This window comes from Hemiscyllium ocellatum, chromosome 1 (genome assembly GCF_020745735.1).
Source record: "Hemiscyllium ocellatum isolate sHemOce1 chromosome 1, sHemOce1.pat.X.cur, whole genome shotgun sequence".
NCBI classification, from domain to species: Eukaryota; Metazoa; Chordata; class Chondrichthyes; order Orectolobiformes; family Hemiscylliidae; genus Hemiscyllium; species Hemiscyllium ocellatum.
In genome coordinates, this window is record NC_083401.1 from 63803551 (window position 1) to 63828601 (window position 25051).

General features: G+C 41.7%; 1 protein-coding gene across 4 annotated transcripts in view; it reads left to right on the plus strand.

The window, feature by feature from the left end:
- The window catches only part of npr3 (natriuretic peptide receptor 3), an 80305-nt gene that overhangs the window by 7884 nt on the left and 47370 nt on the right, over positions 1 to 25051 (plus strand). For all 4 annotated transcript variants that reach the window (XM_060821466.1, XM_060821515.1, XM_060821592.1 and 1 more), the window contains exons 2-3: positions 14627 to 14749; positions 24478 to 24653. In XM_060821466.1, coding sequence (XP_060677449.1) covers positions 14627 to 14749; positions 24478 to 24653 — 299 coding nt within the window. The remainder of the gene's footprint in view (positions 1 to 14626; positions 14750 to 24477; positions 24654 to 25051) is intronic.

The window sequence follows — 25051 nt, forward strand, 5'->3', positions numbered from 1 at the left end:
CATCAAGGACCTCTAACAAAACTGGAATCAGTGGGTATCGGGGTCAAATTTTCTGCTGGTTGAAGTCAGACCTGGCACAGAGGAAGATAGATGTGGCTGTTGGAAGTCAGTCATCCTAGCTCCAGGACATCTCTGTAGGACTTCCTCAAGGTAGTGTCCTGGGTCTAACCACCTTCAGGTGCTTCATCAGTGACCTTCCCTTTGTCATAAGCTAGAAATGGGGATGTTCACCAATGATTACACGATGCTCAGCACCATTCATGACTCCTCAGATACAGAAGCAAGTTCAAATGCGACAAGATCTGCACAATGTCTGAGCTTGGTCTGACAAGTGGCAAGTAACATTTTGCCTCACCCAAATGCCAGACAGTGATTATTTCCGGTAAGAGCTGATGTAATCACCGCTCTTTGACATTCATGGTGTTACCATCGCTGAACCTCCTATTTGTCAACATTCTTGGGGTTGCCATTGACCAGAAATTCAACTGGACTCACCACATAAACACAGTGATGAGAACAGCAGGTCAGAGGCCAGGAGTACCACAGTAAGTAACTCATGTGACTCTCAAAAGCCTGTCCATTATCTGCAAGGCTCAAGTCAGGAGTATGATGGAATACTCCCTTCTTGTCTGATGTGTGCAGCTCCAACAACACTGAAGAAGCTTGCCATCTTTCGTCCCATTTCCTATGTCTCCTTGTGTAGTTTGGTGAAAAATGTTTGCTATTTGCCTCTCTGAAATTCCATTTTATTCTGATAAAGTATTGTTATAAGTTGTTATCGTTGTCATTGCTATTTTCATTTTGAATTATCTGGTGGAATGTTACACATGATTTCTCCACAGATTCCAAATAAAATCAAGAAGATCTAACTACATTTTCTTGTTTTCACCACTAAGCCATGGTTAATTGCTTTCAACTGCCAGCATTTTGGTTGCAAAGCACAGAAAATATCACGTTCAATAGAGATATTTTTAACAGTATCTTAATCGAATTGCATATTTTCTTTAATGCGAAGTTCAAGGTGGAGTGGGGTAAGGGAATGAATTATTAAGGTAGACATTTATTTGATGATGAATGCAAGTAATATTAATATATAGAAACAAGTAATCCTTAGTTTAGTTTTCTCATTCCTCTACATGCATATTGTCGACACATAAAACACAGGAGCAGGAGTAGCCCTTCCAGCCTACTTTGCCATTCATTATGATCATGTTTGAACTCGGGAACTGCTGCTGCTTTTCCCTTTTTATCCTTTAGCTTCAAGACCTATATCCAACACTTTCTTGAAATCATACAACGTTTTGGCCTGAAATGCTCTGTGTGATAGTGAATTCCACTGAGTTACTCCTGCCCGGGTGAAGACATTTCTGTTTATCTGGTTACTATGTATCCTTAGACTGACCCTTTTGTTAGAATGTTATAGGTTACTATGTGACCCCCACCCCCCCACCCCACCCCCATGCTTTTCAGACCTTCAGCAGATTATAATCCTAAATGATTCAACGTATCTTCATATGTTCATTCCACCAAGTAGAGTTGATTTGGTAAATCTTCGCTGTACTTCATGTATATAGCAAGAACATCCTTCCTCAGAGAAGCAGACCAAATAGGCGTTTAATATTCCAGGCTTGGTCTCACCAAGGCCTAGTATAATATCAGTAAGCTCCTGTACTCGAATCCTCTCACTATGAAGGCCAAAATTTCATTTACCTTCTTTACCACCTGCTGCACCTGTATGCTTATTTTCAGTGATCGGTGTACAAGGATTCTCAGGTTACATTCCATTCTCTGATCTTACAGCCATTCAGATAATCATTTGCCTTCCAGTTTTGCTACCAAAGTGGATAACCTCATATTATCCATGTTCTATTTCATCTGCCATGCATTTGCCCACTCACTCAAATTATCTAAATCACACTGAAGCATCTCTGCATTTTCCTCACATCTTCCCTTCCGTTCAGGTTTGTATCATCTGTAAATTTGGAGATTTACATTTAATTCCCTCATCGAAATCGTTGGTATATATTATGAATGGCTGGAGTCCTAGCACTAATCTTATCCATCTCAGTATGTTATCCTCATCCCGTGCACTTTAGTGTGTAAAATTAATGTTATCGGATCATAGAGTCATACAGCACGGAAACAGACCCTTCGGTCTAACCAGTCCATGACATACATACTCCTCCCTCCCCTTCCTAGACCTCTCCATTTCTATCTCGGACGACCGTATCAACATGGACATTTACTATAAACTGACCGACTCCCACAGCTACCAAGACTACATCTCCTCCTACCCTGCCCCCTGTAAAAACGCCATCCCATATTCCCAATTCCTTCGTCTCCACCGCATCTGTTCCAATACCGAACAGCCCAGATGGCCTCCTTCTTCAAAGACCGCAATTTCCCCCCAGACGTGATCGACGATGCTCTCCACCGCATCTCCTCCACTTCCCACTCCTCCGCCCTTGAGCCCCGCCCCTCCAATTGCCACCAGGACAGAACCCCACTGGTCCTCACCTACCACCCCACCAACCTCCATATACATTACATCATCCGTCGTCGTTTCCGCCACTTCCAAATGGACCCCACCACCAGGGATATATTTCCCTCACCTCCACGAGCAGCATTCCGAAAAGACCACTCCCTCCGTGACTCCCTTGTCAGGTGGGCGGCACAGTGGCACAGTGGTTAGCACTGCTGTCTCTCAGCACCTGAGACACAGGAATAAAAGGATGACTAGGGTAGGTATCGGTCCAGTCAAGGATAGTAGTGGGAAGTTGTGTGTGGAGGCGGAGGAGATTGGAGAGACACTAAATCAATACTTTTCATCAGTATTCACTCAGGAACAGGACACTGTTGCTGACGTGAATATGGAGTCACAAATGATTAGAATGGATGGCCTGGAAATATGCAGGGAAGAGGTTCTGGGAATATTGGAGAGGATGAAAATAGATAAGTCTCCTGGGCCTGATGGCATTTACCCTAGGATCCTATGGGAAGCTAGGGAGGAGATAGCAGAGCCATTGGCCTGGATTTTTATGTCGTCATTGTCAACGGGAATAGTACCAGAGGACTGGAGGATAGCGAATGTGGTCCCCTTGTTCAAGAAAGGGAGTAGGGATAGCCCTAGTAACTATAGGCCAGTGAGTCTGACTTCAGTGGTGGGCAAAGTCTTAGAGAGAATGGTAAGGGATGAGATTTATGAACATCTGGATAGGAATAACGTGATCAAGGATAGCCAGCATGGTTTTGTGAAGGGCAGGTCGTGCCTCACAAACCTTATTGAGTTCTTTGAGAAGGTGACTAAGGAAGTGGACGAAGGTAAAGCAGTAGATGTTGTGTATATGGATTTTAGTAAGGCGTTCGATAAGGTTCCCCATGGTAGGCTAATGCTAAAACTACAGAGGTATGGCATTGAGGATACATTAGAGGTTTGGATTAGGAATTGGCTGGCTGGAAGGAGACAGAGGGTAGTAGTTGATGGACTATGTTCATCTTGGAGTGCAGTTACTAGCGGTGTACCACAAGGATCTGTTTTGGGACCATTGCTTTTTGTTATCTTTATAAATGATCTAGAGGAAGGGCTTGAAAGCTGGGTAAGCAAGTTTGCGGATGACACAAAAGTCGGTGGAGTTGTGGATAGTGAGGAAGGAAGTGGTAGGTTACAGCAGGATATAGATAAGTTGCAGAGCTGGGCAGAAAGGTGGCAAATGGAATTCAATGTAGCTAAGTGTGAAGTCATTCACTTTGGTAGGAGTAACAAGATGATGGATTACTGGGCTCATGGTAGGCTACTTGGTAGTGTGGATGAGCAGAGGGATCTTGGTGTCCATGTACACAGATCTCTGAAAGTTGCCACCCAGGTAAATAGTGCTGTGAGGAAGGCATATGGTGTACTGGGCTTTATTGGTAGAGGAATTGAGTTCCGGAGTCCTGAGGTCATGTTGCAACTGTATAAGACTCTGGTGCGGCCTCATCTGGAGTATTGTGTGCAGTTTTGGTCGCCATACTATAGGAAGGATGTGGAGGCATTGGAACGAGTGCAGAGGAGGTTTACCAGGATGTTGCCTGGAATGGTAGGAAAATCTTATGAGGAAAGGCTGAGGCACTTGGGGCTGTTCTCATTGGAGAAGAGAAGGTTTAGGGGAGATTTGATAGAGGTGTATAAGATGATTAGGGGTTTAGATAGGGTCGACACTGAGAACCTTTTACCGCTAATGGAGTCAGGTGTTACTAGGGGACACAGCTTTAAATTAAGGGGTGGTAGGTATAGGACAGATGTTAGGGGTAGATTCTTTACACAGCGGGTTGTGAGTTCATGGAATGCCCTGCCAGTAGCAGTGGTGAACTCTCCTTCTTTATGGTCATTTAAGCGGGCATTGGATAGGCATTTGGAAGTTATTGGGCTAGTGTAGGTTAGGTAGGATTCGGTCGGCGAAACATCGAGGGCCGAAGGGCCTGTACTGCGCTGTATCTTTCTATGTTCTATGTTCTATGTCCACACCCCCCACCAACCCAACCTCCACCCCCAGCACCTTCCCCTGCAATCTCAAGAAATGCAAAACCTGCGCCCACACCTCTCCCTTTACTTCCCTCCAAGGCCCCAAGGGATCCTTCCATATCCACCACAAATTCACCTGCACCTCCACACACATCATTTACTGCATCTGCTGCACTCGATGTGGCCTCCTCTATATTGGGGAGACAGGCCACCTACTTGCGGAACGTTTCAGGGAACACCTCTGGGACACCTGGACCAACCAACCCAACCACCCCGTGGCTCAACACTTCAACTCCCCCTCCCACTCCACCAAGGACATGCAGGTCCTTGGACTCCTCCATCGCCAGACCATCTTCCGCCTGGGAACCCTCCAACCACAAGGGATGAACTCAGATTTCTCCAGTTTCCTCATTTCCCCTCCCCCCACCTTGTCTCAGTCCCAACCCTTGAACTCAGCACCATCTTCCTAACTTGCAATCTTCTTCCTGACCTCTCCGCCCCCACCCCCACTCCAGCCGATCACCCTCACCTTAACCTCCTTCCACCTATCGCATTTCCAACGCCCCTCCCCCACATCCCTCCTCCCTACCTTTTATCTTAGCCTGCTTGGCACACCCTCCTCATTCCTGAAGAAGGGCTCATGCCCGAAACGTCGATTCTCCTGCTCCTTGCTTGCTGCCTGACCTGCTGCGCTTTAACCAGCAACACATTTTCAGCTCTGATCTGCAGTCCTCACTTTCTCCATGACACACACAATCCCAAACTGAACTAGTCCCAACCACCTGCACCTGGCCCATATCCCTCCATGTACTTTCCTGTTCATGTACTTATGTCTTTTAAACACTGTAATTGTACTCACGTCCACCATTTCCTCAGGAAGTTCATTCGACACGTGAACCACCCTCTGTGTAAAAGAAATTGCACCCGTGTGTCTTTTAAATCTCACTATTTTCATCTTAAAAATATGTCCCTTTGTCTTGAAATCCCCCAATCTATGGAAAAGACAACTACAATTAACTCTGCCTATACCCTTCATTATTTTATAAACTTCTATCAGGTCATCTGTCAACCTCTTACACTCCGGTGAAAAAAGTCACAGCCTATTGAGCATTTCTTTATAACTCAAAGCCTCCATACCCAGCAGCATCCTGGTAAATCTCTTCTGAACCCTCTCCATCTTCATAATATGGTTCCTACAACTGGGTGGCCAGAACTGGACAGAGTATTCCAGAAGGGGCCTCATCAATGTCCTGTACAACCTCAACATGACTTCCCAATACCTGTACTCAAAGGACTGAGCAATGAAAGCACATGTGCACAATGCCTTTTTAACCACCTATATGTGACAGAAACTTCAAAGAATTATGTACCTGCACCCGTAAGTCCCTCTGTTCTACAGCACTACCCAAGGCCCTAAAACTAATTGTCATAGCCCTAGCCTTGTTTGTTGTACTAAAATGCAATATCTCATATTTATCCAGATTGAACTGCATCTGCAACTCAGCAGCCCATTGGCCCAATTGATCAAGGTATCTTAGATAACCTTCTTCACTTTGACTTTTCCACCAATTTTGGTATCAGCCACTATCTAACCATGCCTCTTAAATTCTCATCCAAGTCATTTATATAAATGACAAATGAAAGTGGACCTAGCACCTTCTCTGTGGGACACTGTTGGTCACAGACCTCCAATCTTAAACCAACCCTCCAGTCTGAATACAACCCTCCACCATCACTCTCTGTCTCCAGCTATCAAGCCAATTTTGTATTCAATTGGCAAACTCTCCCTGAATTCCATGTGATCTAACTTTATTAAACAGTCTATCAAATTTCACTGTCTTTGATTGCAAGGAATCTTAATTTGACTTCAATCTCTTTCTTTTCACATAGCAATAGAAACTATTACTGTCAATTTTTATATTTCCACAACTTACTCTGGTACTTTGTTTTTCGTTTCTCAATCAGTCCTTTCACCCTGTTTTGCTGAATTCTAAACTGCTCCCGTTCCTCAGATCTATTATTTTTTCTGGCCAATTTGTATGCCGCTTTCTTGGATTTAATGCTATCTCTAATGTCCCATTTAAGACATAATTGGCTACTTTTCCATTTAACTTTGATAAACAGGGATAAACAATAGTTGCAAATTTCCATGTGCTCTTTGAATGTTTGCCATTGTGTTTTTACCATCGTGCAATTAAATAATGTTCCCAAATCCATCATAGCTAACTCATGTCTGCAACCATCATAGTTCCTCTACTTAGATAAATGAACGTAGTCTCAGAATCATCTATGTCACTCTGCATCTTGATGATGAATTCAGTCATATTTTGCTCGCTCATCCCTCAAGGGACCTTGCACAAATAAATTGCAAATTATTACTTTCATGTTACATGACTTATAGTCCAGGGTGACTTGTTCTCTGGTTGGTTCCTCAGTGTGTTGGTCCAGGAAACCACCCAAGTATACACTCCAAGAATTCCTCTACTTTAGTATTGCAACTAATTTGATTTGCTCAATCTGTATGCAGATTAAAGTCACTCATAATGACAGATGTTTCTTTGTTGCACACATCTCCAATTTCCTGTGCTATACCATTCCCAACATCACCTCTACAATTTGCTTATTTATGTACAACCCCCACTGATGTTTTTGCCCCTGATGTTTCTCAGCTCTATCCATACAGATTTCACACTGTCGGAGCTAATATTCTTCCTTACTATAACATTAATTTCCTGTTTAACTAACAATGCAACTCCCCATCTTTTTCTTTTTGTCAGTCCTTCCTAAATATGAATACCCCAGATATTCAGTTCCCATCTCTGGTCACACTGCCTCTATATCTCCATAATCCCAACTATATCATATTCGTTTCCATCCCATTGTGCAAAATTATTGTCGATGTTCTGCACATTAAGGTACAACACCTTAAGGCTTGTTTTTTTTAACGTCACTAGTCCCATTCCTATTATTTTTCGCTGCTCCTTGTTTGGGAATCACCCTTCGTTTCTTTGCCTGTCACTTTTCTTCTTCCTCTTTCTGTCTTTTTTCTTGTCCTGCATTATCCTTCCTCTGCCTCCTTTCATAGGTTCCATTCCATTGATATTTTAGTTTCAAACTTCTCCAACCATTCCAGCAAATACTTTCCCCTAGGACATCAGGCCCAGTCCTGTTCAGGGTATAACCCGTACAGTTTGTGTTGATCCTACCTTCCCAGAACCAGTCCCAGTGCCCCAGTCCAAAACCTTCCTCCTTCCACCATCTCTTTAGCCACAAGTTCATCTGATAAATCCTGCTATTTCTACTCTGACTTGCATTTTAACACCATATGTTCTGGTTTTAGGACCTCATTCTTGGTTTTAAACATGTGTTCTTCTACCAATAGTAGGTTAAAAACGCGGAGATGAGTTCGGTGGGGCAGGAGCAGGCTGAGACAATGGGTCGGCCGGGGCAGTCAGGTTTGTGGATTTTGGGCAGGAGGTAGAAACGGGCGGTGCGGGGTTGTGGGACTATGAGGTTGGAGGCGGTGGATGGGAGATCCCCTGATGAGGTTCCTGATGAAGGGCTTTTGCCCGAAACGTCGAATTTTCTGTTCCTTGGATGCTGCCTGACCTGCTGTGCTTTAACCAGCAACACATTTTCAGTTCTTCTACCAATGTGTAGCATGACCACTGGCTGGCTGTTGTCTCCCTCTTGCAGGATGTTCTGTAGCTGCTGTGAGGCATCCTTGACCCTAGGACCAGGGAGGAAGCATACTATCTTTGAGTTTTCTTTGTGACCACAGGAATAGCTATCTATTCCTCTTTCAGTTGAATCCTTTATAAGTTTTACCTATTGTATCTCCACACTTGGCTTTGCTGCATAGTGTAGGAGCAAAATGTGGTGCAATGAATTTGGCTGTTGTTGCTTTCCCCTGAGAGGTCATTCCCTTCAACAATATCCAACGCAGTATACCTGCTTAGCAGGGAAATAGCTAGAAGAGACTTCTACACTGCCTGGTGGCTAACAGTTCCCATTCTGCTTGTGAATGTTTCACCTGCGTTTGTGACCACCCCTCTGTATGTGGTATCCATGACACTCTTCAACTCAAGGTTACTAGTGTTCCCAGTCCCTACCCCAGCTCCGAAACAAAAAAAGACACTTTCTACATGCATGGTGGCTTGGGCACTTCTCACATAGCACAAGAAGAGCATCGTTTTGAGCTCTCTTGCCCTGAGTTACTCCTGTAAATTAAAGCTGGGAATTAGCTTTGTATGTTAACTATCTTGCAGACATTTTAAAATCTTTGATATCAGTTGATGCCTCCAGATTTTGTCCTGATATCCTCTAGCTCTATTCTCGTTCTCTAACATAAATAACTTGTTGAGTTCCATCTTATGTTAATCTTAAATTGCTTTAACCATTTTCTTATGCTTTGCTCGTTCATTGCTCTGGAGAAGAAAACATTAATTTCTTGAATCTTGTTTGTAAATTAGCCTCAATTTCCAGAATAACCTTTTAAAAATTATATTTGTTCATCAGATGAGGTTATCACTGGCCAGGCCAACATTCAATGCTATCCTTAATTGCCTTTGAAAAGTTGCTGGTGAGCCATTTCGAACTGTTGCTGTATATGTGGTGTACATACACTTACAGTTCTATTAGTGTGAGTTTCCTGGCTTTGGCCCAGTGACAGTGAAGAAACTTAGCAAGTATGGACAGTGTGTGGCTTGGAGAGGAACTTACAACTCTTTGCGCTCCCTTGTATCAATTGCCCTTGTCCTTCTAGCTTTTGTCCTTCGTAACGTACCCTTATCTTGTTTGGACTAGAATGACCAGACCATAGAGCGTGCTTTGACATTGTCTCCCTAATCTATAATATCAATGTAATTTATTCTTCACTCTTCTGCAATGTCTTCCAGACCCATAGCCATATCTTTCTTCTGTCTTCATAACTAGCTCAATTTGACCAAATTATTTTGTAAATGTGATTACTTCCATATCTCTTTACTTTCTGGCATCTTTCAAACAGTATTTAAAATAAAATCATTCCACATTTGCTGCTTTTGATTTCTAAAGAAAAAGTAGATATGTTTACCTGAAGCGTTAATGTGAATAGGGGCATGTATTGAACAAAAGAGGGTGAGTGTGATAACAGGAGTGAATCTGTTCATCAAAGTTATTTCTGTAAACAAAAAAAATGTTGTTGGAGATAAATTGAACTTGTCACCTCTATACTCTTCATGACTGTATTGTTTCTCAGGTGCTGCAAATGTTGACTTTAGTTTAAGTCCCATTAAATATTTTATAACATCTATCTGTGAACCTTTGTTAGACTCATTTTTAAAAATTCACTCACAGGATGTGAGCATCACTGGTTGTGCCAGTGTTTGTTGTCTATCCTTGAGAAGTTGTGATGAACTGCTGCAGTCTGTTTGGTGGAGATACATCCACAATATTATTAGGGAGGCAGTTCTTTGATTTTGACTGAATGACACTGAAAGCACAGCAATATATTTCCAAGTCAGGATGGCGTGTGACTTGGAGGTGAACTTGCAGGTGGTAGGATTCCTATTTATCTGCTGTTCTTGTCCTTCTAGATGGTTTGGAAAGTGCTGATTAAAAGGAGCTTTGATGAATTTCTGCAGCACATTTTGTAGATGGTGCACAATGCTTCTACTGAATGTCAGTGGTAGAGGGATTGAATGTTTGTGGCTGTGGTGCTAGTTGAGTGGACCGCTATGTCCTGGAAGGTGTCAAGCTTCTTGAGTGTTGTTAGAGCTGTACTCATCCAGGCAAATGGAGAATATTTCACCAGTATGGTGCTCAAAAGGGATGTACATATTATAGTGATTGTTTCATCAGAATCTAACAAGAAGAAATATATATAATATAGTGGATTGGAGCTTAGAAGAATTGTTAGTGAAAAACATTGTCCTCATGGATGAGTCAACAAAATAAATTAGTTGACAAAAGAAAAGGAATACGTAATAGTGCTTGTGTTAACTTTTGAGTATGAAAATAAATCAGTGTAACAATGTCAGGATGAAATAAAATGAGTGCAGGCCCAAGAATGGAGGAGTTGAAAGAAAAGTAAACCAACCCTGTAAATGGTAGTCAAGTATACAGTGCAAACAATTAGAATGCTGTTTCAGGTTTGGTCATACTTTCACCTTGTTAAGCGGAATAATGGTGAAAGGTTGAAATTAATGTTTGTGATTTTCTATCAGGACAGGTCCATAGCCAAGGAAGCATTATGTGTGAGTGTTATATTACATTTAAAAGTGCATGTGCCCATTGTGTCTTTGGGTGACCACATAAACTTGGTGATTTAAAGAAGCTGAATTGTGCTCAGCCTGGCAGCGTGACTGTTCTAGAAAAGCATTACATTGATGAGTGAGTTTACATCTGATTACATGTAACATACAACATAGAAACAGGTTAGTTGATGAAACCACAGTGGGGTAGCACGGTGGCTCAGTGGTGAGCAATGCTGCCTCACAGCACCAGGGACCCCAGTTTGATTTCTGCCTTGGGTGACTGTCTGTGTGGAGTTTGCACATTTTCCCCATATTTGCCTAGGTTTCCTCCTACAATCCAAAAATGTACAGGTTAGGTGAATTGGCTGTGCTAAATTGTCCAGTGTCAGGTGCAATAGTCAGGGGTAAATGTAGGGTAGGGGAGTGGGTCTGGGTGGGTTACTCTTCAGAGGGTTGGTGTGGACTTGTTAGGTTGAAGGGCCTGTTTCCGTACTGTAGGGAGTCTCTCTATTATCACACTGTGTTGGTGTTTATGTTGCATTCAAGTCTCCTCCCATTCAATATGAATCAAACTGTTGACATCACTCTTGAAGTAGAAGTCAGTCTAAGGAGAAACTGTTCATGACTCAGCCATCTTTAAATTGGTTCTCTGATTTACCAGTACCTTCCCTGATGTGCTTGTGACCATATTTTGAAACTCAGGATCAGCTTGCACATCCATATGTCAGTGGGACCCAGCTGAACCTTTGTGTCTTCCCAATACCTCACAAGCATCTTATCTGCTAGGAAATGATAATTTCACCAGGCATCACAAAAACAAGAGCCATTTTCCCATTCTTCCAGCACCCTCAATATAACTGTAGCCGTTACTTTATCAACTTTACTGTCTGCCATTTAAGTTCAGAGGTATGTAATACTATTGTACTGTTTGATTTCTAGCAGACTTCCTTCTGCGCATTTGTTTTTAGCTCAGGAGCTATCCGTGCTGCATTTACTTCTTACCCACACCTTCTGGAACTCCAGATCACTCAACGCTTGCCTCCTCCAATGCTGTACTTGCTTGTCTTGCACTTTCCAAAAACAAGCTTATTGAGAAAACCAAACCAAATTCAGCAGTCAAATCTGAAATCTTAATAAAAACTAAAAGAACTGTGGATGCTGTAAATTAGAAACAAAACCAGAAGTTGCTGGAAAGGTTCAGCAGGGCGACCAGCACCTGTAGAGAGAAATCGGAGTTAATGTATTGGCTCCAGTGACCCTTCCTCAAAACTCTGAGGAATTACTTTGAATTATTTTGTTTACATAGTCACTGTTGTCCTTGTTATACCAACTGGTAATGCATGCAACTAAATACAAAAAAACATTAATCAAACATAAGTGGCAAGATAATGAAATCAAAATGCACCTCGAGTGTTGGTACAAAATGGCTGATATTGCGTTGTTCCCCTTTTAAGCTCAGTGACTGATATTCAGTTCGACTCAAGTTAGTGAATCTGTGCTGTGTAAAATGGGTGCTTACCTCAAAATCATGTACTTCTCACCACCATCTAAGACTAATTTCTGCTCCAACATGTTTTAGTACTGTTTGGTACTAAACGTATTTTAAATGGTGCCATTTCATTTTTTGTGTCTATTCGAGAGATCAGATAACAACTGAGTTAAATCCTTCATCCGAAAGGCAGACCCTCTGACAAGGCAGCATGCTCCATGCTAACCTTTCCTTCTGAAATACGTGAACAATTTTTTGCCCTTTATCATCTTTAACCTTGACATTAACATTCAAGTTAAATGTGTGATAATTTTGTTCATTTTGTGAGGCAGTTGAATTAAATCCATGGTATTTAATACGATTATTCAAAATAATAAATCTGACTGCTTTGGCTGGTCAGAATCTGAAGAGATATAGATGTTATAGATGTGCAAAGAATGATATAGGAATGTTTTCTTTCATCAAGATCTGTACTGAATCATCAAATTTCTTGCTGCTACTCAGAAGCAGGTCAGGTTATTACACAATTTTAACTCAATGTCCTGTAAATGTAGGGAAAAAAAAGTCATTCAGAACATGCCATAGAAAGGAGAGAAGCAATTTGCTGTTTTTAGCCTATGTTGGATTATTGTTCAGTTTTAAAGTGTATATTCTATTATCTTGGTTATTTTAAACCTGATTTACTCCTGTTTCTATGACAAAACTTTAGAATTCTACTGATCACTTTCAAATCGTTTGATCACCTTGCTGTTTCCCATCTTTGTGATTTGTGTTTGATCAAGTGTACAGTCCAGGGATTGGGGAACTCTCTCCACTGATTGACATTTTATCAAGGACAAAGGAAAATGACTGTAATTGTTGAAGGCCAATTATTATAGCCCCAGAACTACAAAAGTTCCTCAAAATTATTGTCCTAAACCCAAACATATTCAGCTGCTTCAGAAATTACATTTCTGTGACTGTAAGGTTGGAAGTGACGAAGTTTGTTGAAGTTAGCACTGTGTTCTGTTCCATTTGCAGATAATGGTGCAGTTTGTGCCCGTCTACAGCAAGACCTGGGTAATATTCAGGTTTGGGCCAATAAGTGGCAATATATTCACATCACCCAAGTGCTGAATTATCACAACTAATATCCAGGGGGCATCCATTGACCAGAAACTGAACTGTATGAGCCATATAATTACTGTTGCTGCAAAAGCATATCAGAGGCTAGGAATTCTGCAGTGAGTAACTAGGCTTCTCACTCCTCCTTCAGCATCAACAAGACATAACTTAGGACTTGATAAATTATTCTCCAGTTACCTGAATGAGTGCAGCTCCAATATCACAGAAGAAGCTCATCACCCAACAGGGCAAGTTAGCTCCCCTGGTCACCACCATTGAAACAATTATCACTCTGCCACTGGTCGATAGTAGCAGCAGTATACACCATCCTAGGATGCACAGTAAGAAGGTCCTACTATAGTACTTTACAAATCCAGAGTCCCTACCACCTAGAGGAACAAATGCAATAGATATATGGTAACACCACCATCTACAGGTTCACCTCCAACTCTCACATCATCATGACTTGGAACTATATCATCATTCCTTCTCAATTACAGTGTCTAAATCCTGGAACTCTCTTCCACCTCCTAATACAATGTAATTAAGGTCCCACCGCCTTCTCATGTAAAATTAGGGTTCCACAGTGTTACCATTACTGCCCACATTCTGTAAATAAAAAAAAATCAGCCTTATGATCTGAAAACACAATGAAAAACTTAGTAGATTTGACATCATATGTGGAGAGAAAGCAGAGTTAACTTTTCATGTCCAGTCACCCTGTTGCTGCCAGACCTGTTGAGTTTCTCCAGCAATTTCTGTTGTTGTTGCAGATTTCCAGCATCTCACAATTTGTTGTTTTATTTCAACCTCAAGATTCCCGCTGCCCCATTTTGCTGTCCTCACACTGATCTATTGTGAATTTGTCCACGTTAAGTTTGCTCCATTCCCTAGAAGGTTCTTTAAGGTTTATTTTAAATGCTAAAGACACTCTGGAATTGTAAATTCCTATTTTTGTCCTGTGGTTATATCATATAGGAACTGACACAACTGACACAAGATTGTGTGTGGCATCAATAGAATGGATGGAGCCAGCATAACACATACATTAACTCCTTGAGATTCGTTCTCTTATACAATAATGCCTTAGTTGAATAGATTGTCAATGTCCACTGTGAATATTTTCATTTGACGAATGATTACTTGGGAGAGCACCTGTGTAGCTATAGCTCTGTGTGAAGTAACTTCATCAGCAGACAATGGGGAAGTTGTTAATTCATCCAACGTTTGTTTGGAAGATGTGCCTTTATTATGTTTGCACTTTTCCTAAAGCAATGTTTTTTTTTTCCCCTTCAGTTGTGATTATGTGTGCGAGTAGTCAGACCATAAGGAAAATCATGCTTGCAGCACATCAACAGGGAATGACCAGCGGAGACTATGTATTCTTTAACATCGAACTCTTCAACAGCAGCCTGTATGGTAATTACATTTCTTTACAAGAATTCCACTGTATTATCCAATGTTAGTAATGTCCAATATTTCAGCTCTGATTATTTTCTTTATTATGATATAACACAAGTTCCCGAAAGGTAAACAACTCATGATATAAGAGTGTAAGGAACAGGGTAGTCATTATGGGGACTTTAACTTCCCCAACATTGACTGGAAATGCGATAACTCTAGTTTTTGTCCAGTGTGTGCAGGAGGGTTTCCTGACACAGTATGTCGAAGGGCTGACAAGAGGAGATTCCACACTGGATCTGGTGCTTGGTAATGAACCAAGCCAGTGGTTTGATTTCGTGAAAGGTGAGCACTTTGAAGAGAGTGACCATAATTCAATTACGTTTAGCTTAGCGATGGAAAGGGATAGGTACATGCCACAGGGCAAGAGTTATAGATGGAGGAAGGGTAACTATAATATGATTAGGCAAGACTTGGGATGCATAGAGTGGGATAGCAAAATGCAGGGGGTGGGGGACAATCGAAATGTGGAGCTGGTTTAAGGAACAGGTATTGCGTGTCCTTGATAGTTATGTTCCTGTCAGGCAGGGAGGAAGTGATCAGCTAAGGGAACTGTGGTTTACTAAAGAAATTGCATCTCTTGTTAAGTGGAAGAAGGAGGTTTTTGTGACGTTGAGACAGGATGGTTCAGATGAGGTGATGGAGAGTTAGATTAGCTAGGAAGGATTTAAAGAGAGAGTTAAGAAGAGCAAGGAAAGGAAATGAGCAGCCTTTAGCTGGTAGAATAAAGGAGAACCATAAAGCTTTCTATGGGTATGTGAGGAAGAAAAGAATCACTAGGAATAGGGCCAGTCAAAGACTGAAGTGGGAAGTCGTGTATGAACCCTGTGGAGATCGGACAGGTGCAAAATGAATATTTCTCATCTGCTTTCACTTAGGAAAAGAGAATATTGTCGAGGAGAAGATTGAGATATGAGATTTTAGATTAAAAAGGATCAAGATTAGTAAGTAAGAAGTGTTTTCAATTCTAGAAGGAGTGAAAGTCGACAAGTCCTCTGGGCTGGTTGGGATTTATCCGAGGATTCTCTGGGAAGCTAGGGAGGAGATGTTAGAGCCTTTGACTTTGATCTTTGTGTTGTCATTGTCTACAGGTTTAGTACCAGAGGACTTGAGGATTACAAATGTTGGGCCCTTGTTCAACAGGTGACCCAGGTAAATATAGAGCAGTGAGCTTTACATGTGTTGTAGGAAAAGTTTTGGAAAGGATTATAAGAGGTAGGATTTATAAGCATCTAGCAAGCAACAATTTGATTGCAGATAGTCAACATGATTTTGTCAAGGACAGGTCATATCTCACAAACAGCATTGTGTTTTTTGAGAAGATGACGAAGCATGTGGATGAGGGTAGGGCAGTTGATGTCGTGTACATGGACTTTAGCAAAGCCTTTGATAAGGTTCCACATGGTAGGCTACTGGAGAAAAGGCGGAGGCATGGGATTGAGATTGATTTAGCAGTTTGGTTTAGAAACTGGCTTTCTGTAAGAAGGCAGATAGTGGTGTTTGATGGCAAATATTCAGCCTGCAGTCTGGTTACTAGTGGTGTGCCTCAAGGATCTGTTTTGGGACCACTGCTGTTTGTCACTTTTATATATGACTTGAACAAAGGCATAGGTGGATGGGTTAGTAAGTTTGTAGATGACACTAAAGTCGGTGGAGTAGTGGACAGTGTTGTAGGGGAACTTGGATAAACTGCAGAATTGGGCTGAGAGATGGCAAATGGAATTCAATGCAGGTAAATGTGAGGTGATTCACTTTGCTAAGACTAACAGGAAGGCAGACTACTGTGTCAATGGAAAGATTCTTGGTAGTGTGGATGTGCAGATGGATCTTGTAGCCCACGTACATGGCTCCCTGAAAGTTGCCACACAGGTTGATAGTGCTGTTAAGAAGGTGTTAGGTTTTTGTCGGTAGAGGGATTGCGTTTCGGAGCCATAATATCATGGTGCAACAATACAAAATGCTAGTGTGACCGCACTTGGAATATTGTGTACAGTTCTTGTCACCCCATTACAGAAAGGATGTGGAAGCATTGGAAAAGCTGCAGAGGAGATTTACCAGGATGTTGCCTGGTCTGGAGGGAAGGTCTTATGAGGAAAGGCTGAGGAACTTGGGTCTGTTCTCATTGGAGAGAAGAAGGCTAAGAGGGGATTTGATAGAGACATACAAGATGGTCAGAGGATTAGATAGGGTAGACAGTGAGAGTCATTTTCCTTGGATGATGACATCAGCTTGTATGAGGGGTCAGAGAGTGGTAAGGGTGTGGAATGCCCTGCCTGCCAATGTACTTAACTCAGCCACATTAGGGAGATTTAAACATTCCTTGGCTAAGTACATGGATGGTGATGGGATAGTGTAGGGCTTTAGATTAGTTCACAGGTCATTACAACATCGAGGGCCGAAGAACTTGTTCTGCACTGTATTGTTCTTTATTCTGTTTTCTATGTTCTATGCTCAGACACAATATATTTTGCTCTAGTCCAATTTGGACGCGAGTCCCCATAACTCTTTCTCGAGTACATCAATGATATCATCAGTGCTGCTTCCTCTCTCATCTGGAAATGGAAAAACTTATCAATTCTGCTTCCAATTTCTCTGCTTAAACTTTCACCGAGTTCATCCCTGACTCCTCCCTTCCCTTCCTCAACATCTCTGTTTCCATTTCTGAGGAGAGGCTGGCTAACAGTCTCCAGTACAGTCCCATAGTTGCCTTGACTGCGCACCCCCACATCCTGTTTCCATTCTCCCAGTTTCTCAATCTCTGTCACATCTGTTCAGATAAAACAGTGATTTACCTGCACTATATATTCTCTGATCACAATGTGGTCTGCTCCACATGAGAGAAATGAAACACAGGCTGAGTGATCACTTTGGAAACCTACATTCTGTCTGTAAAAGTGACCCTGAGTTTCTGGTTGCCTGACACTTCAACACATCTAGGTGTTCCCTGGTCAACATCTCTGTCTCGGGCTTGCTTCGGTGCTCCAGTGAAATCAGTGCTAACTGGAAGAACAGCATCTTATTTTCCACTTGGAGAACCTGCAACCTTCAGCACTCAGTATTGAGTTCAATCATCTTGGGGCCTGAGCACCTTCTCAAATGAGCTTCTCCCAACCCAACTGTCAGCTACTAATGGATCATATGAGCAACTATTGACCCTACCAGGCTGATCTAAACCCACTCCTTCGTCAGCAACAGATGTTGTTCTCTCTTTTTGGGGTCTGTCCTGACCTATTGTTTACTCCTCCTCCTCCTCCTCCTCCTCCATCCGCCCCCTCCACCTTCTCCTTGCACCCCATCTTCAGCATATATACCAACATTTTGCTAGCTACAGTCAGTTCTGAAGAAGAATCACTGAAGCATTAACTTCACTTTCTATCTACAGATGCTGCTAGATCTGCTGAGTTTCTCCAGCAACTTCTGTACTTATTTTGGTTTTCAGAATCTGCAGTTGTTTGGATTGTTGGTATTTTATTCCTTGTCTAATTTTTTTCCCCAATACTACTTCTGAAGTCATTGACCAGTGCTTCAGTCTGAGAGCTTCTGAATGCATTGTCAAATTGGAGTTAATGCATGGATTTGAATTTCATCCTTTCTCCTCAATCAGCCATTCACTCTGTGGTGATAAATGGAGTATGGTGGGCTCTTTGAGGCCACTGTGTCAAAAAAAAACAGCACCTGAGTTATCCAAAAGTAAGTATTATCAGCTGTCCCTCAGTTCCATTATGATGTCTATTCAGGGTGGTGAGCCTCACATGCGAGCCTTTGTGTGACTGAGCAGGCCAAGTTGGAAACCTCTCGGGCCCTTTAATGTACTCTGGAAACACAATCCATCTCGTAACTGAGGTCAAGAGGATATGGCTCACCTCTTCCAAGCATTTCCAGTTATCTTAGCACCAGGCCAAACCAAATAATTAGTCACACTTATATCATGATAACAGGTGTTACAATATGCTGTGGCTGAGGCAAATATCACATTGAGGAGCTAATTTTACATACTTTTTCTAATGTCTGGATGCATTTGGCTGCATTTCAATTTATTTAATAAATTGGTAGTTCAGTGTGGAATTTTATTGCTTGATGTTTATATTTCTGCTCACAGCTCTGCTCCAAAATATGAGACATGGTTATTTTCATAAGAATACTCATAACTTGTGTAAAGATGGTGACAAGATTTAAAATTATGGAAGGGGACAGATTTGAAGCTTTGAATTGGTGTTCACTGTAAGCATCTTTTCCTTGCATACTTATATCTGTGTATTGCTTGGCGGGGAGGAAGATTTTATTTACATTTTCTGACTGATGGTGCCCCCAAAGATAATGTGGCTGTCTGGAAATAATTGAGAATGTGCCAACAGCTGGCTGAATAAGTTCCGCAGGTAATTGTCAAGGTAGCACTGACTTGAATTTCATTGTGCCTGGCACCTACCTGCCAGCATCCCATGGCCTTTGTCACATTAATTTGTCCTCCTTCATCACCAAACTCTTTCCTGCACCCAACTGACCCCACAGCTCTACACTACTTCAATGACTCATGCTGGAATACAGTTCCAATGATTCTCATCACTGCATTAGGAAAGGCACTAATACATTGTTCTTGCGGACAAATGGGTGCAAAAAGAAGCGTAAGAGTCACCAGTGCCAGACCAGCAGGACTTCTACTTGTACAAGAAGCAATTTTAAATGGTACTCAAAACATAATATAGAAAATCCCTTCACAAAGGCTTTAATTCCAGATGAAAAGCTTATGCCTAAAACCTCAATTCCTCTGTTCCTTGGTTGCTACCTGACCTGCTGTGCTTTTTCAGCACCACACGTCTCAACTTTAATTCCTGTATGTCTAGTTTGTGATGTTGATCATCATATTCTGATTAATATTGCCAGATACCCCAGGGACCATCATAATGTTTCTCAGAGTGAATATTGCTCCCGCATCTAGGACATTACTTAAGCAATGGAACAGCCTTTCACAAATCTATTCCGGTAGTAGCTCACATGTTAAATACTTAACATTCTCAACCTATTGCAATAATCTATCAACAATCGATCATCAACTATCCCTTCCTCTGCTGATCGTTTTCTCTCTCTGTGGGCTCCAACTTTCCCTATCCGCTCACCTTTTCTCCCTACCAGCATCTTCCCCCCTCCACCAGCAGAAATTCAGTACCATATTTTCCTATCTGCTATCAATTCTAAAGAAGGATCACTGGACTTGAAAGGTTAACTCTGTTTTTCTCTCTCCATAGATAGATGTGCTGCATTTCAGCAGCAGTTTCTGCTTTGTGTTTGTTAAATTCTGAATGCCTTTATACTAGGTATTTTAGGTTAAAGTAGATAATTAAAATGCTTGTTAGGCCTCTTAAACATACTATTAGGCACCCTTTGCAAAATTTGTCAATGGAGTTTGGAGGCAATTGTTGAGAATTGCCTTGCTCTGGATTCTTTTCAGAGCTTCTGTGGCTGCAAAGTCCAGGTCACTGGTTATATTCAATTTGCAAATTATTCATGCTGTGGAGCCAGAGGGAATGGGGTTTATACACTGAACTTGCTGAGCACTGAACCTGCTGACAATATGATCCCAAGTTCCCTAATTGCATACCTAAGAGGTCATGTAGGTACCAATAATATGGACAAAGTGAGGAATGAGGTCTTGCATCAAGAATTAGATCATTGTGTATATTTAGGATGGAGATAGTTTCTTGATTGTAAAGGGGATAAAGGGTTATGGGGAGTGTGGGAAAATGGGGTTGAGAAACTTATCAGCCATGATTGAATAGTGGAACAGACTTGATGGGCCGAATGGCCTAATTTCTGCTCCTATGTCGTATGGTCTCATGGACTTAATTTAGGGAGTGAGGCAGTAGATTAAAAAGCAGGACCCTAATAGTTTTAATCTCTGGATTACTCCTGATGACACGTGCTAGTGAGTTTAGAAAGACGAAAACAGGACAAATTAATGCATGGTTCAAGAGTTGGTGTGAGGGGGTGGTTTTAGATTCCTTGGTCATTGGCACCATTTTTGGGAAGGTGAGACATGTACAAACAGAACGGTCCACATCTAGGACCTACATCCTTGCAGGTAGGTTTGATAGTGCTATTGGGAAGAGTTTAAGCTAATCTGGCAGGGGGTTGGGGCACAAAAATCACAGAAACAGAGACACATCATATTACAGCAAAGGAAGCAAGTCACAGTGAGTTCAGCTATGTTGAGTCTCAAGAGAGTAAGATGAGACTGGATGGCCTTTACTTTAATGCGAAGAGTGGAATATGTGAGACTAATGAGTTAAAGGCATGGATTGAGCCATTGAATTATGACATTGTTACCATCACAGAAATATGATTGAGGGAAGGAATGGACTGGCAACTCAACATTTCGGGGTATAGTATATTTAGGTGAACAGAGGAGGGTGTGTAAAGGGTGGTGGTGTAGTACTATTAATTAAGGAGTCAATTACACAATAAGGAGAGATAATATCTTGGAAGGGTCTCAAACAAAACTTTGTAAGGGGACAGCAACTTTACTGGGAGTGTATTATAGGCCCTCAAAGAGTCAGCAGGAAATAGAGGAGCTAAGATGTAGACAATTCACAGAGGTGTGTACGAGTAATAATCATGCAAGCGTAATAATAGGGAGGGATTTCAACTTTCCCAACATAATCTGGGATAGCCATCGTGTTGAGAGTTTGAAGGAGGTGGATTTCTTGAAATGTATCTCGGGCAGTTTTTTTGTATCAATACATAGAAGGCCCAACAAGGGACGGCGCAGTTCTGGATCTGGTTCTAGGGAAAGGAGCCAGACAAGTTTTGATGTGACAGTGGGAAATCATGTAGGCAATAGCGATTACAATGCGGTACAGTTCAAATTTATTCTGGACAAGGAAAAAGATAGCTTGCATGGGTTTGGAGAAGGGCATATTTTATTAAAATAAAGCAGGATCACAGTAGACTGGGAACAGCTCCTCACGGGTAAGTGTACAACAGAGCAGTGAGGGGCATTCAGAAAAGGCTGGGGAGAGTATAGGTCCAACATTTACTCTTTAGAGGGAAATGTAGAAGCAATAATTAGATTAGATTACTTACAGTGTGGAAACAGGCCCTTCGGCCCAACAAGTCCACACCGACCTGCTGAAGCACAACCCACCCATACCTAACACTACGGGCAATTTAGCATGGCCAATTCACCTTACCCTCACATCTTTGGACTGTGGGAGGAAACCGGAGCAAACCCATGCAGACACAGGGAGAATGTGCAAACTCCACACAGTCAGTCGCCTGAGTCGGGAATTGAACCCGGGTCTCTGGTGCTGTGAGGCAGCAGTGCTAACAACTGTGCCACCATGCCGCCCACAAAGTTTGGAGGATCCTGGATAATCGAGAACAACTCAGGACTGGATAAGGAAAAACAGTTGCAAGTTTCTATCTGTCCACAGGGAGCAATTCAGCTGTGACCTGAGAGGATTACAGGAAGTGCAGGAGGAAACTTAGGAAAGCAATTAGAAGAACAAAAAAGGGGCATGAAAAAGGACTTGTGAACTGGATTAAGGAGAATCCTAAAATACTTTATAAGTGCATTAAAGGGAAGAGGTTAACCAAGGGAAGAGTAGAGCCCATTAGGGACCAGTGAGGATATTGGAAGGATGTTGAATGCATACTTCTCTTTGGACTTCACACTGGAATAAAAGAATACATGTACAGAATTCAGGAAAAGAGACTGTGAGGAACTTGCACAGTTTGACACAGGACATCAAGAGGTATTGGAGGCTCCGTTGGGCTTAAGAACAGACAACTGCCCTGGCCCAGATAGATTGTTTCCCCAGCTGCTGTGGGAGGTGAGGAAGGAAATTGCAGGGGATCTGACATAAATTTTAAATTCCTCTCTGGCCACAGGTGAAAGTGCCAGAGGAGGATGGCAAATGTGGTTCCACCTTTTCAGAAAGATGATAGAGATGAACCCGGAAATTATAGACTGGTGAGTCTCATGTCAGTGGTAGGAAAAATATTGGAGAAAATTCTGAAGAACCAAATCAATATCAAAGTGGAAAGGCATGGATTAGTTAGAAACAGCCAGAATGGCTTTGTCAGAGGGTGCTGAGAATGTGTTGCTGGTTAAAGCACCACAGCTGAGAAGCGGACCTCATTTTTTACTCGAAGATTTGTCAGAGGGTGGTCATGACTAACACATTTGTTTGCACTTTTTGAAAATATGATCAAATTTGTGGATGAGGAAAGTTCAGTTGATGTGGATTTATTGTTTATGTGGATTTTAGCAAAGCTTTAGACAAGGTTCCACATGGGAAATTGATTGAGAAGGTGAAATTCATGGACACTTGGCCAGATGAGTCAGAAACTGGCTTAGTGTTCAGACACAAAGGGGAGTGGGAGCAGGCTGTTTGAGTGACTGGAGACTGGTGTCCAATAGTAATCCACAAGGATCAGTATTAGGGGTCCTTATAATAATGTGGATTAAAATGTTAAGGGAATTTTAAGCAAATTTACAGATGACACCAAGATTAGTAGAACAGCTAATAGCAAAGAAGATGGTTGTAGGTTACAAGAAGGTATAAATGGGTTGATGAGCTGGACAGAGCAGTGGCAGATAGTATCTCATCCTGATGAGTGTGAGATGATACACTTTGGAAGAATAAATAAGATGAGGGAGTATTTAATGAATGACAAGGCACTGGATAGCTTAGAGGAACAGAGGGATTTTGGGGTAATTATTCACAGATCCCTGAAATTTGCAGAGCACTTGAATAGGATTGCTAAGGTATGTGGGACACTTGCTTTCATCAGTCATGGCATAGAGTATACGAGCAAGGAGATAATGAAGTTTTGCAGAGTGTTGGTCAGGCTACTGCTAGAATACTGTCTCCTTACAACAGGAATGATCTGATCGCAGTAGAGGGAGTACAGAGGAGATTCACCTGATTGATGCCTGGGATGAAAAAACTGAGCTATAAGGAGAGATTTGACAGGCTTGGATTGTTTTCTTTAGAGCAGAAAAGACTGAGGGGATATGTGGTTGAACTGTATAAGATTATGAAGGGGATGGACAGGGTGAATAGAGAGCAACTGTTCCCCTTGGTTGAGGAGTCAGTCACAAGAAGGCATAGTTTTAAGATAAGGAGCAGGAGATTCAGAGGGGATTTGGGAAAAAACTTCACTCAGCAGATCGTGAGAATCTTCAATGCACTGCCTGGGAAGGTAGTAGAAGCTGGAAAGCCTACAATCTTTAAAAAAAATTGGATGAGTACTTCAAATATCACAACATTCAAGGATATGGGACAAATTGGGATTAGCATACTTTTAGTTGTAGTTATGTTGGTGTAATCATAATGAGCCAAAGGGCATCTTCTTGCACTATATGAATCTATGAGTCAGTGCTACTAAAATACCTTGGACAAAATTGACTGAGTTTTATGAGGCAAAGCAACTATTAGGATCGTCTTCATACAATAGAAGTCAGAAACATTATGTCAAAAGAGTGTTGAATGTTTGCAAAATAATTTCAAACTCAGAGATACTTTTTTTTTTGGGTGAGATTGACTCTTGGCAGCATTCCCTCTCAAGGGTCTATTCAAAGTAATTGTACAAATAAGAAAGATGAAAGAGGAGCTGACCAAAGCTGGATGTGATGAAATATGATCACATTTTTAGACAAACTAAAATCTTTTTCATTTTACTCTTAGGAAATGGCTCGTGGAAACAAGGAGATAAATTTGATGTCGAAGCCAAAGCAGCGTACCAGTCGCTTCAAACTGTGACTCTACTGAGGTCAGCAAAGCCGGAGTTTTACAAGTTTGCCGCTGACATGAAAAATCGATCACGTCATCGGTACAATTTGAGCCCTGAAGATGACAATGGTGTAAGTCTGCCATATAATTTAAAAAAAGAACCACCTTATATTTGGAAATTTCAGATCAGGCGCTCTTAAACATGGGAGGTGAAGTTCAAGGGAAGCATTGACTGCAGGTTGACTTTGATCATTTTCAATGAAAGAAAACAACAACAAAGTAGAAGAGTGATCACATTTGGCAGCTTTCTGTTCATAAGTCACTTTGTTACAGGGCCGTGGACGGTTTACTTTATACACAATTTAAATGTGACATAGAATATGTGGCAGATGAGGAAACCATGCTAATTGACTTTGTTAATTGCGTAAAGTTAAAAATATTTTATCATTGTAATCCTGAAAGGGAGTTGATAGAATGAATGGCGTTCAATTGTGCATTACCATTCTAAGTTTCCAATTTCGTGTTCCTG